Raw genomic sequence first — 14042 nt, 5'->3', positions numbered from 1 at the left:
TGTGCAGTTTTATCACACAGCACAATGCCACAGATGTTGCAGGTTTTGGGCGAGTGTGCAATTGGCATGCTTACTGCAGGATTGTGCACCAGAGCTGTTGCCCATGAATTGAAAGTTCATTTCTCTACCATAAGCCATCTCCAAATGCGTTTCACAGAATTTGGCAGTACATTCAACCGGCCTCACAACCACAGGCCACGTGTAACCACACCAGCACAGGATCTCCACATCCAGCATGTTCACCTCCAAGATCATCTGAGGCCAGCCACCCGGACAGCTGCTGCAACCATCAGTTTACAGAATCAAAGAATTTTTGTACAAACTGTCAGAAACCATCTCAGGGAAGCTCATCTGCATGCTCGTAGTCCTCATTGGGGTGTCAACCTGACTGTAGTTTGTCATCATAACTGACATGGCTCAGGTTCATAACTTGAACCTGAGCCAGATGGCTGTTCATGAGTGGTGAAAAATCTCGTCTGGTTCCTGTGCCCAAGAAGAATAACCCAAAAACACTTAATGACTACAGACCTGTGGCACTAACATCACGTTATGAAGTCACTTATGAGGTTCATCCTGAAGCACTTCCACATAGTCATAGAATTATCGCTGGACCCCCTGCAGTTTGCCTATCAGCCCAACAGGGGAATGGAGGATGCCATCATCGTCATGCTGCATGGAGATTACTCTCCTCTGGAGAAGGCAGGCAGCACCCTGAGAGTCATTTTTTCTTTGACTTCTGTCCTGACTTGCTCAGCGATAAGCTACGGGACATGAAGGTGGAGGCTCCACTGGTGGCTTGGATTACCAAGTACCTCACAGGCCGCCCACAGTATGTGAGGCTTTAGGACATTACATCCAACACCATCAAGAGCAGCACAGGGGCACCACAGGGGACGGTCCTGTCTCTCTTCCTGTTCACACTCTACACCTCAGACTTCAGGTTCTGGTCACAGTCCTACCACCTGCAGAAGTATTCGGATGACTTTGCCATTGTGGGCTGCGCTGGCAGTGACCAAGAGACTGAGTACAGGAGGGTGGTGGACAGGATTGTGGAGTGGTGTGGACCTGCAGCTCAATGTATCTAAGACGAAGGAGCTGGTGGTGTACTTCAGAAGACAGAAGGCCCATCCAAACCTAGTTACCATCAATGGAACAGAGGTGGACATTGTGGACTACTACAAGCATCTGATGTCCACATGGACAACAAACTGGACTGGACTATAAACATTGATGCTGTGTATAAGGAAGGTCAGAGCGGACTGTACTTCCTCAGGAGGCTCAGATCTTTCAATGTCTGCAGAAATATGTTGCTGATGTTTTAACACTCAGTTGTTTCCAGCATCATCTTCTACACTTTAGTGTGCTGGGGCAGCAGACTGAAGGCAGATGACATGAACAAACTCAACAAGCTCATCAGGGGGGCTGGCTCTGTCCTGGGAGTGTAACTGGAGTATGTGATGGAGGCGTCGGAGAGGAGGATGTTGAGAAAACTGCTCACCATCCAGGACAACACCTCCCACACCCTGCATGCCACACTGATGTCCTGTCAGAGCACCTTCAGCCATAGACTGAGACCACTAAAGTACACCACAGAATGACAGAGGTGGTCTTTCCTACCTGTGGCAATCAGACTGAATAATTCCTCCCCCTTCTGCAGGATGATTACATAATGAAGACGTATTCAGTTATTCAATTATTCAGTTATGTGCAATATTGTCGAACAGCTTGTGCAAATTACTTCCAGTCATTTCACATAAATTTGCAAAAAAAAAAAAGTTCACTGTTTCTGTACTCTGGCAATATAATTTCCTTCGGGATAAATAAAGTTGATCTTATCTTAAAAAGGTAAAATATAATGATCAGAGTTGGCAAATTACAATACCAGCTGAAGCCATAATGTAGAATAAAATCTCACAGATCTTCCCGGGGTCATAAGAGACCCTGCACAACGTTGGATTATACTTGCCACACGGATGGGCCAATCCTTGCAAAATTCTATGAACAAATGCAGGACAAATAGATTTACAAATTTGTGGTAGGAAACTTTTTCCAATTAAAATTAGAAAAATGGTGCACAAAAATATATGCCTGGGGTCATAAATGACCCTACTCGGTCATTTGAGGGTTAAAGGCACTGTTGAATTAATAATGTAAGTGGGTGTATGTATATTTTTTACCCTGTATGTATAGTTTTGACTATGTGTTTTCACTAAATCCATAATGAATTAAAACTTGTGAACCAAGTGCGGGTTTTTTCTTATGAAATATGTTGTGGAATCATTCTAACCCAGTAAAAGAACAGTTCAAATGTAGCATTTACATAAATGCCAATATTGCAACAACAATCATAACCATTATAAGTGTATGTAAACTTCTAACCTGTATAACTCCTACATAAGAAATATTAATAATAGACAAAGATGTATTTAAGCAGAACTTGCCAGTGATAAAATTTCACTGATATGGCTACAGCCCATGACTCTCAGTGCAAAAATAAACCACTTTCAATCTACTATTTTTTTGTCTGACAAAAAGGGCCACGGGACTGAAGGATGAATCTAATTTAGAGGCACATTTCAAATTTCTTTGACTTTGCTGAGAGGTTTCAAGTGGAGCTTGTTTAAACTGCAAAGCTAAGCAGATGTAAACCAAAAAGGTCTGCAATATGCATGCAAAGGACCACATTCATAAAGTTATAGCCCACTTAGGGAGGAGTCAGTGCCTGAGTCTGCATCAAAAAAAAAAAAAAAAAGGCGGGGTGGGAGATTCTGAAACAGTTGCGCATTTAAAGCCAAAACAGCCACTTGAACTATATTTTCTTGTTATCAGCTGCAGAAGTTTAGGAGGTTGTGTAGTTATCGTACTATGACTATTTAGTTTCCACGATTACTAATTGAAATATGCAGGTTGGTCTGTAACTATGATCATTATTGAAAGCAATTAATGGCACAGCTACATACCTCAGCATTGCGGAAAACTTTAAGCATGTCACTGTCAAACGCTTCAACTGTCTTATAATGGCCAGTGAGTATTTGCTTCTCAATGGTGTTCAGGTCCAGGGGATCAGACACTTTCTCATAGTACTGGCTGTTTCTGATGGTGCACAAAAACAGCAAGGTTAGAAAATCTGTTTTCTTAACACTAAGCTACAGCCATTCATTTCAAAACAGGTGTAATTTTTAGAAATCAACATTTCAAACATGTTATTTTGTACTGGCAATTTGCTTTGTTTTTTTTTTAAACACCAAGAGATCACTATCAATATTAGACAAGCATCAACACACTGGCTGCTATGACTCTGAGGGTAGGGAACAGTATCAGGTAAGTAAGGTTTGGAATCGTATAGTCTTACCTCTTCCTCGATGGGAGATTCACCAACGGTGCAGCAAGTGTCTGGCCAGCTGAATCTGAGGTAAATCAGTAGAATAAATTTTCTGTCATCATTATTCAACTGGAGCACCTTATTATTCAGGGACTATTAGACCCGTGATAGAGACACTGACAGACATGCCTTAGAACTCTGACCCGTTGTTAGACCAATGAGGGTCTTTAATGTAACACTAAATATGCTATATATACATATTTCCACTATTAACTCTTCACAGCAATATCATGATAACAGCACAACAGCTAACATGTAAACATGACCCACATCAACAACACAATCTGGACAGAAGACTGAGTTTAACAACTACAGGGATAAGTAATTACAGCTGCAGTTTTAGCAGTCGCTTAAAAATTAATGCATAACTACACATTCCGTGTTTATCAACTTTCTTTTGCAATATGACTTGAAGTTCACTCTATTAAATGACTAATATAAGATGCAAAGGCGCAAATTTCGAGCCCGCTATGAGTTTCATTACCAACATGAATCACTCCAGTCAATTTTAATAAACAAAAATATGAATGTTTTTGTATTTGAAATTTCCTTTTTTCCTTTATGTATACACATTTATTTACTTGTGGAATTTGACTGTCATGAGCACCACTTTAGTCAAAGTTGTACAAAGAAACTCAACACTGAAACTAACCCTTGTAACTGGTGATCATGTCACAAATCTCCTTGAAGATATGTGCCAGACGGGCAGTGCGTGTCACTTCTGTGTTTTCCTCAGCTGCGGCAAGCCTCCGTGTGCGTACTGACCGCGATGTCTGAAGGGCCGAGAACTGTGTCAGGAACACATCTGCAGAGACACACGCACGCACACGAGTGTCACACACTTTCAGGTGGTTCATTAATCATTTTATTTCCTTGCACAGCAAGCTGTGGATTTTTACATTACAAGTGTTTTATCCTTAAATTCTTAAATCTGACACACTCACACACACACCTGACTTAATGTTACCATCATCACGGATAACTCCTCCCCAGCGCGTATAAAGAGAAAGGCTGCTGGCATCCCTGTCTCTGTCACCCTCTCTCTTCAGTGGCTCCTGTTTCTCTCTCATCTTCTCCCAGTTCCTCAAGAGAAAGACTCTGTGCTTCAGCACAAAGTTCCTGATGAGTCGGAGACAGGAGGCAGGACTGAGCAACATTTCCCCTACTCACAAGTTTACTATTATTAACTGGAGTCTATTATAACAAGAATGAATTTCATTCATTCATTTTTATTATAATTTTTTATTGCACTGACAAAATTAGCAGCAGACTAAAATAACTTTAAGACATGTACGAGGGCTGTCAATAAAGTATAGGTCCTTTTTATTTTTTTCAAAAACTATATGGATTTCATTCATATGTTTTTACATCAGACATGCTTGAACCCTCGTGCGCATGCGTGAGTTTTTCCACGCCTGTCGGTGACGTCATTCGCCTGTGAGCACTCCTTGTGGGAGGAGTCGTTCAGCCCCTCGTCGGAATTCCTTTGTCTGAGAAGTTGCTGAGAGACTGGCGCTTTGTTTGATCAAAATTTTTTCTAAACCTGTGAGGCACATCGAAGTGGACACGGTTCAAAAAATTAAGCTGGTTTTCTGTGAAAATTTTAACGGCTGATGAGTGATTTTGAGGTGATACTGTCGCTTTAAGGACTTCCCACGGTGCGAGACGTCGCGCAGCGCTCCCAGGTGCCGTCGTCAGCCTGTTTCAAGCTGAAAACCTCCACATTTCAGGCTCTATTGATCCAGGACGTCGTGAGAGAACAGAGAAGTTTCAGAAGAAGTAGGTTTCAGCATTTTATCCGGATATTCCACTGTTAAAGGAGATTTTTTTAATGAAAGATGTGCGGACGGGTCTGCGCGTCGGGACGCAGCCGGCGCGGTGCGGCGGCACAGGAAAAACACCTCCGTGTTGATAACCATTTGTAAAATCCAGGCGGCTTTTGATGGCTTTCAGTGGAGTGAGTATATGAGAAATTGTTTAACAGCTGGACATGTTCCAACCTGTCCTTAAGGCTTCCAACAGAGGTGTTTTTCCAGCGGCTGCGAGCCAACGCTGCAATCCGCCCGCACGTCTTTCATTAAAAAAATCTCCTTTAACAGTGGAATATCCGGATAAAATGCTGAAACCGACTTCTTCTGAAACTTCTCTGTCCTCTCACGACGTCCTGGATCAATAGAGCCTGAAATGTGGAGGTTTTTAGCTGACAGGCTGACGACGTCTCGCACCGTGGGAAGTCCTTAAAGCGACAGAATCACCTCAAAATCTCTCATCAGCCGTTAAAATTTTCACCGAAAACCAGCTTAATTTTTCGAACCGTGTCCACTTCGATGTGTCTCACAGGTTTAGAAAAAATTTTGATCAAACAAAGCGCCAGTCTCTCAGCAACTTCTCTGACAAAGGAATTCCGACGAGGGGCTGGACGACTCCTCCCACAAGGAGTGCTCACGGGCGAATGACGTCACCGACAGGCGTGGAAAAACTCACGCATGCGCACGGGGGTTCAAGCATGTCTGACGTAAAAACATATGAATGAAATCCATATAGTTTTTGAAAAAAATAAAAAGGACCTATACTTTATTGACAGACCTCGTATGTCTTAAAAAAGCTTGACCTGCAGTTCAAATAAAACCAGCTACCGATCAAAGGTGGTAAAATTAGAATTTTTTTGGGGGGGGGGGGGGGTTGTACCTCTCTCTGTTGGACATGGGCTTCATGAGGTGAGGGTAAAACTTGCTGCTGTCACTCGACTCCTCCTCCTGAAGAGAAAAGCTTTTTTTTTTAAGTGTGACAGTTTAAGGTGTCAAACTCTGTTTAAGAAACCCTCGTTCTCTCATACTGTCTCTGTTAGTTCAGTAATAACTTAAGTCAGTTTTACATATTTAGTCCCGTAACACGTCCATTATTGTAAATATTGCTGTTATGGCAAAGTCACTAAATGGGAGACTACTCGTAATTTTAGATTTAAGCTGTTACTGGGTAATGCAATTCAGCAGTAACACAAGAAAAAAAATCTAATCAAATGTTTAAGTGTAAGCATGAGTGGGCAGGGTGAGTGCCATGGCCAAAATAAATATGAGGTTGTCTACATTTATTTTCCCATGTGCATTCATTTTATAATTATGTAATACAATAAATAAATGAGTGGAAGAAAATTTTTAAACTGAAATGCATATCATTTTTAGATAATATTCCAAATGTACTGTATCATGATACTGATTTGTGGGTCAGGGTCTCTGAGCATAATTCAGCAGTATTCCTTATAAGGTATGTTGTGTTGCTTTTTTTCGAAGCTTGTAGCCCACTAAGACTTTCGTTGAGACACATTCATGCCCTACATAGAAACTACACGTGAACAAGACCCATCCAGATTTGGAAAAATCTGTAATTAAGCAGGTTATAATTAACAATCGCTTTGATATTGACTCACAAATTTTCAGCATTACCAGGACACCAACACAATTTTTTTTTTTAACGTTAAAGGATGTTTTCTCTCTCTCTCTGTACCAAAAGTACTGCACATCAACATACCCCATCTCTTTGAAGCCTGTCAAAGGCTAAAACAAGCAGTTGGTGAACATGCCATAGTAACAGTTGCCGCACAGTTCTTAAAAAACTAAGTCTTGTGTGTACACACTATCCTGGAGTCATCTCATTGACTTGCGATACCCCAAACAGAAAGCTGAAGGGAGGTGAGAATTGCTGTAGTATGTTACAAATCTGGAACTACAGCTCCCGTAGCAGCAGAAGCCAAAACCTGCATATTAGCCAGTCACGTGATAATATGATCAATCACAGCTGAGCAACTGATTGTTAAGTTTTGGTTAGAGCCATACACAAGCAATAAATGAACACAACTCAACATAGCCGTGAAATGTTTTGTACCTGAAAATTCTACTGTTTTTAATGTGTATGGGCACCCTCAGTACATGCTCTCTCACTTCACACTTACTCTCTTTTTGAGCTGGTGTTTGGATTTACGTTTCTCCTTGAGTCGACCCAGCCGCCGAGTTCCAGCTGCCTTTGCAGGAAGGCCGTTAATACGCTGACTCTTCCCTCCAATGATGCCTCGGCAGCTTTCTGAGCCACACTTGCACACTTGCTAAACAGCAACAGCAAGTGGGGAAAGGGGGGGGGGGGGGGGGGGGGCGGGCGCATGAATAAGGTTATAATATGTGAGGAAAAAGGACAGAATGTTGTTGTTGAAGATGCGTGTAGTTCACCTGTTCTTCTGTGTTAAAGGAATGGAAGTTGTAGTCATATGTGAGCTCAGTGCCACTGCTGATGTCCTTCAGAGCAAACAGACCAATTCTGTACACCCCATTCACCGACCTAAAAGAGTGAGGCCACAAAACAGTGGAAAGAGTGAAGGCAAACTTCAAATTAAATCATAATGTATGAGGAAATATGTTACATTTTTTAATTAAATATCAGAAATATTCAAACCCACTTCTCAGCATAACTGAATGGGATTTTGGACCCAATATTAAGGGTGGGTGGAAAACAAATAGCAGAAACTCATTTAGAGCACATTCAAGGGTACTTAAGTGGTGGAAAATATTTGACCAAAGCCTGGCAGCAGTTACAATGGGGTTGGTGTTACCATAGTCACTAGACATTGGCGTGTTGTCTGAACATAATAGCCATCACAATGGCACCTGTTCTTCCTTTTAAATCAGACCACCACCATACTAAATATATACAACCCCTGCAAAAATTATGGAATCACCGGCCTCGGAGGATGTTCATTCAGTTGTTTAATTTTGTAGAAAAAAAGCAGATCACAGACATGACACAAAACTAAAGCCATTTCAAATGGCAACTTTCTGGCTTTAAGAAACACTATAAGAAATCAAGAAAAACATTGTGGCAGTCAGTAACGGTTACTATTTTAGACCAAGCAGAGGGAAAAAATTATGGACTCACTCAATTCTGAGGAATAAATTATGGAATCACCCTGTAAATTTTCATCCCCAAAACTAACACCTGCATCATATCAGATCTGCTCGTTAGTCTGCATCTAAAAAGGAGTGATCACACCTTGGAGAGCTGTTGCACCAAGTGGACTGACATGAATCATGGCTCCAACACGAGAGATGTCAATTGAAACAAAGGAGAGGATTATCAAACTCTTAAAAGAGGGTAAATCATCAGGCAATGTTGCAAAAGATGTTGGTTGTTCACAGTCAGCTGTGTCTAAACTCTGGACCAAATACAAACAACATGGGAAGGTTGTTAAAGGCAAACATACTGGTAGACCAAGGAAGACATCAAAGCGTCAAGACAGAAAACTTAAAGCTATATGTCTCAAAAATCGAAAATGCACAACAAAACAAATGAGGAACGAATGGGAAGAAACTGGAGTCAACGTCTGTGACCGAACTGTAAGAAACCGCCAAAAGGAAATGGGATTTACATACAGAAAAGCTAAACGAAAGCCATCATTAACACCTAAACAGAAAAAAACAAGGTTACAATGGGCTAAGGAAAAGCAATCGTGGACTGTGGATGACTGGATGAAAGTCATATTCAGTGATGAATCTCGAATCTGCATTGGGCAAGGTGATGATGCTGGAACTTTGTTTGGTGCCATTCCAGTGAGATTTATACAGATGACTGCCTGAAGAGAACATATAAATTTCCACAGTCATTGATGATATGGGGCTGCATGTCAGGTAAAGGCACTGGGGAGATGGCTGTCATTACATCATCAATAAATGCACAAGTTTACATTGATATTTTGGACACTTTTCTTATCCCATCAATTGAAAGGATGTTTGGGGATGATGAAATCATTTTTCAAGATGATAATGCATCTTGCCATAGAGCAAAAACTGTGAAAACATTCCTTGCAAAAAGACACATAGGGTCAATGTCATGGCCTGCAAATAGTCCGGATCTTAATCCAATTGAAAATCTTTGGTGGAAGTTGAAGAAAATGGTCCATGACAAGGCTCCAACCTGCAAAGCTGATCTGGAAACAGCAATCAGAGAAAGTAGGAGTCAGATTGATGAAGAGTGCTGTTTGTCACTCATTAAGTCCATGCCTCAGAGACTGCAGCTGTTATAAAAGCCAGGGGTGGTGCAACAAAATACTAGTGATGTGTTGGAGTGTTCTTTTGTTTTTCATGATTCCATAATTTTTTCCTCAGAATTGAGTGATTCCATATTTTTTTTCCCTCTGCTTGGTCTAAAAAAGTAACCGTTACTGACTGCCACAATTTTTTTTTCCTGATTTCTTATAGTGTTTCTTAAAGCCAGAAAGTTGCCATTTAAAATGACTTTAGTTTTGTGTCATGTCTGTGGTCTGCTTTTTTTCTACAAAATTAAACAACTGAATGAACATCCTCCGAGGCCGGTGATTCCATAATTTTTGCCAGGGGTTGTAGTAGCAGGCTCTTTAACAGGGCTTGATAATGCTCGATTTCAGACCTTGTTTTTGGTGGTCTAAAGCACAAAAGCTTTGTGGTAACGGATATCAGTGAGCCCGCTCTGTGCCTGGCAACACCTTATTTTAATGCCAAAATGATTACACAACAATTACATCTGCATTTGGTAAAAACAACCAATGACACATGCACCACATGGAAGATAAGAGTCCTCAGTGTTTGATGAAACTGAATTCCAAAGTGTAACAAAAAATACATTTTTAAGATTTGTATATTGAGTTTGAAACATGTTGTCTACAAGTAAGTCAAACATATATGTTAAAAGTAAAAGACAAAGAGACTTTAACATTTCGATATTTTAAAACCTGCTTTGGTTCAAACTGTTCCATGAGAAAGAATCGGCGTAGAGGTAATTTTGAAGGAAGCATACAATAAATGCACTGAAGGTGAACAGAGCGTCTGACAGAGTGATGAGTGTAATGCTGGAAAATGAAAGGGTGATGATGTCCTTAGGGCATATGCCCCGCATGTAAGGTGTGAGATGGAGGAGAAAGAATTCTGTAATTTGTCAGATGAGGTTGCAGAGGAGGTGAAAAGAAGGCACAGTGTCAAGGAGAGTTTAAACATGCATGTAAAAATACCATTTACATTAAGATATTTGAAACAGAATCGTCGTTTTCATTTGCTTGATCTGACAACCGCTCAACATACTAGAATCTTTTATCGCCTTCTTTCCAAAGAAGGCAGTGCTCCAGCTTTTCTCAGTTCTAAGAATAAAGCACTCTATTCTTTTTGCCAGCCTCTTGAAAATGTATTCCCTCTATAGGTGTATAAAGCTGGTTCAGCATGTTGTCTTCAGAGACTACAACTGTATCTAACATCCAGCTGCATGTAATCTCTCTTGTGTGACAAGATGGATGAGTCATCAGGCTTTGTGCTGAAAAACTTCCATACTTATAAGCTTTTATTTCAGCCCTGTCGCCCCACACAGAGCACTCGTACACGTGCACTTACACACACAGAGCACTGCCCCAGACTGCAAGGTGCTCTAAACTGGAGAACCATGGGTATAGTTTGACAGTAGGCTTGAAGTCATTAACATCTTGCATTAAGATCCAAGGGGCTACAAATTACAAAATAAAGTTTCACCACAAACAGTCAAAAGAAGAGTCCATGGACTGAGGTCAGATTACTGCTGGCCTGCTGAACTGACTGACTCAGCACCTGGTTCAGTCATATTGAGAAAACAGGAAGTAGCAAACTCCAGTGCATCCAGAAAGTATTTACAGTGCTTCACTTTTCCCACGTTTTATTATGTTACAGCCTTTTTCCAAAATGGATGAAATTAATCTTTTCCTCAAAATTCTACATGTATTCCTCATAATGACAGTATGAAAAAAGTTGTTTAGATTTTTGCAATTTTCTTAAAAAAAAAACAAAAAAAAAAACAAACTAAGAAATCACATGTACATAAGTATTCACTGCTTTTGCCATGAACCTCAAAACTGAGCTCAGGTGCGTCCTGTTTCCACTGAACATACTGGAGTCCATTGGAGTCCACCTGGGGTAAATTCAGCTGCCTGGACATGATTTGGAAAGGCAAACCACCTGTCTACATATAAGGTCCCATAGCTGACACTGCATGTCAGAGCACACACCAAGCATGAAGTCAAAGGAATTGTTTGTAGACCTCTGAGACAAGATTGTCTTGAAGCACAAATCTGTTGAAAGGTACAGAAACATTTCTGCTGCTTTGAAGGTCCCAATGAGCACAGTGGCCTCCATCATCCGTAAATGAAAGAAGTTCGGATCCACCAGGACTCTTCTTAGAGCTGACCGCACGTCTAAACTAAGCGATCGGGGGAGAAGGGCCTTAGTCACGGAGGTGACCAAGAACCTGAAGGTCACTCTGTCAGAGCTCCAGCATTCCTCTGGAGAAGGGAGAACCTTCCAGAAGGACAACCATCTCTGCAGCAATCTAACAATCAGGCCTATATGGTAGAGTGGCCAGACGCAAGTCACTACTTAGTAAAAAGCACATGGCAGCCCACCTGGAGTTTGCCAAAAGGCACCTGAAGGACTCTCAGACCATGAGAAACAAATCTCTCAAGTCTGATGAGACAAAGCTTTAACTCTTTGGCGTGAATGTCAGGTGTCACATTTGGCAGAAACCAGGTACCATCCCTACAGTGAAGCATGGTGATGGCAGCATCATGCTGTGGGGATGTTTTTCAGCAGCAGGAACTGAAAGACTAGTCAGGATAGAGAAAGATGAATGCAGCTATGTACAAAGACATCCTGGATGAAAATCTGCTCCAGAGCGCAGACCTCCGACTGGTGTGACAGTTCATCTTTCAGCAGGACAATGACCCAATGCACACAGCCAAGATATCAAAGGAGTGGCTTCAGGACACCTCTGTGAATGTCCTTAAGTGGCCCAGCCAGAGCCCAGACCTGAATCTGACTGGACATCTCTGGAGAGATCTGAAAATGGCTGTGCACCGACGCTCCCCAACCAATCCTAATGGAGCTTGAGAGGTGCTGCAAAGAAGAATGAACAAAACTGCCCAAAGATAGGTGCACCAAGCTTGTGGCATCATATTCAAGAAGACTTGAGGCTGTAATTGCTGTGAAAGGTGCATCAACAAAGTACTGAGCAAAGGGTGTGAATACTTATGTACGTGTGATTTCTTGTTTTTTTTATTTTTTATAAATGTGCAAAAAGTTCACAAACTTTTTTTCATGTTGTCATTAGAAACATGGCTGAGACGTTTAAGCCATTTAGCTGTTTAAATACTGTCAAACAGGGCTGAGGTTATCTCAAAAGATTATGTCCACATAATCGTGTTAATAACAGAGTTTGGAGGTAGAGCATTTTCTTTTACAATGAAATGCACCTGCTACATTTGTCAGTTTATGAGCCAACATGCAAAACACCTAAAAGCTATGGCAGCAAATTACAGACAAACATACTGCATATTTTGACAACTTATCCTGTAACGTGTTGCACTCCAAGAAGTGAATCAAATATCAAGAGCCTTGTCCAAATCCAAACCAATACAAACAAGTCATACATGCTAATGGCTATGACTGAGCTGGTCAGGTGAAAATACTACGAAAGTCAGTGAAAGCAGTGTTACTGGTTTGCCATTATAGTGAACACAAACACAACGCATGCCAAGTCTTGCTTAATTATCATTCCATAACAACCCAAAACAAATGCTTTCACTTAGCCCCACAAATACTCAGCAAATTCTGGGCTTTGATGAGAACCTCAGCACTACAAGGACATCAACAGATAATCAATTTAGAACTGACATAATACCCACCACTTCTGCATCTCACAGTTGGGCTCACAGCTATGGTTTATGAAGCGCGCCTCATTACCCATCCTGTAGCTGTCGATCACCATACCACTATCCAAGTTTAAACAGTAGTGGCCACTGTGGGAGAAGTACTGTTCCATCATTCGATTCCTGCAACAGGGTAACAATGAGGGAGTTAAAGCGAATGCACTCAACATTCTGAGATCAACACATTTTTAGGTTAACCAATCAACTAATACGAATCATTTGCACATTGTACAAGAAGTCTCACCTAAACTCTTGTTCGCTAACCGCCTCTCCCAGGTACTCAATAATAAACTGTCCTGAGCGAAGAGACTCCTTGGTACGGATGCCCCAGCCTTTGCCTTCAGCGCGGAATCGCTCCAGACATTGGACCCATTCATGTCTCTGGATATGCTGGTTGTCACACTGATCACCACATGGGCATGTGCTGGGAGAGCATTCCGCAAAGCTCATCCTAGAGATAAGTACAATTTTATAAATGCAAAGTGAAACTAAATTTCTTGCTGGTAACTGATATAACTGATTTTATTAAATATCATCTGAAAAAAGTCTATAGTTACATGAAACCCTACATTTAATTCTACTACCAAATATCAGATTTAGTTTCTTACTATTCTGTTACTATTACAGTTACAGTCCTATGTACATAGAGTATCTGAAGTCACAAGACTGAATTTTCTTTCATTAAAACCTTTGACAGCCAAAATTCTGTGGTGTCATTTCAACATTGTGTTTTTACCTATTCAAGCAATCATCTAGGCAGCCTTTTTCATTGGCATCCGCAGGAGATCTACAATTACACGTGGTTGTTTCGTAACCAGACAGAGGCTTCACGTCCACATAGACATCTGTGACACAAAGGCAGGGCATTAAAATTTTACACTTCACTTTTTCACCTACACAATTATAGGCTTGGCAGGTTGC

At 41.1% G+C, this 14042-nt stretch overlaps 1 protein-coding gene across 1 annotated transcript in view; it reads right to left on the bottom strand.

The window, feature by feature from the left end:
- ash1l (ash1 (absent, small, or homeotic)-like (Drosophila)) overlaps positions 1–14042 on the bottom strand; it is a 53340-nt gene that overhangs the window by 10146 nt on the left and 29152 nt on the right. The window contains 10 exon segments of the mRNA XM_034160762.1: positions 2961–3093; positions 3353–3407; positions 4035–4187; positions 4335–4501; positions 6071–6138; positions 7332–7481; positions 7603–7711; positions 13098–13244; positions 13366–13572; positions 13858–13966. Of these exon segments, the coding sequence (XP_034016653.1) occupies positions 2961–3093; positions 3353–3407; positions 4035–4187; positions 4335–4501; positions 6071–6138; positions 7332–7481; positions 7603–7711; positions 13098–13244; positions 13366–13572; positions 13858–13966 (1298 nt within the window).

Source organism: Thalassophryne amazonica, chromosome 20, assembly GCF_902500255.1.
Source record: "Thalassophryne amazonica chromosome 20, fThaAma1.1, whole genome shotgun sequence".
NCBI classification, from domain to species: domain Eukaryota; kingdom Metazoa; phylum Chordata; class Actinopteri; order Batrachoidiformes; family Batrachoididae; genus Thalassophryne; species Thalassophryne amazonica.
Note: the sequence above shows the minus strand (reverse complement) of the source record. Positions and strands in the feature narration are given on the sequence as shown.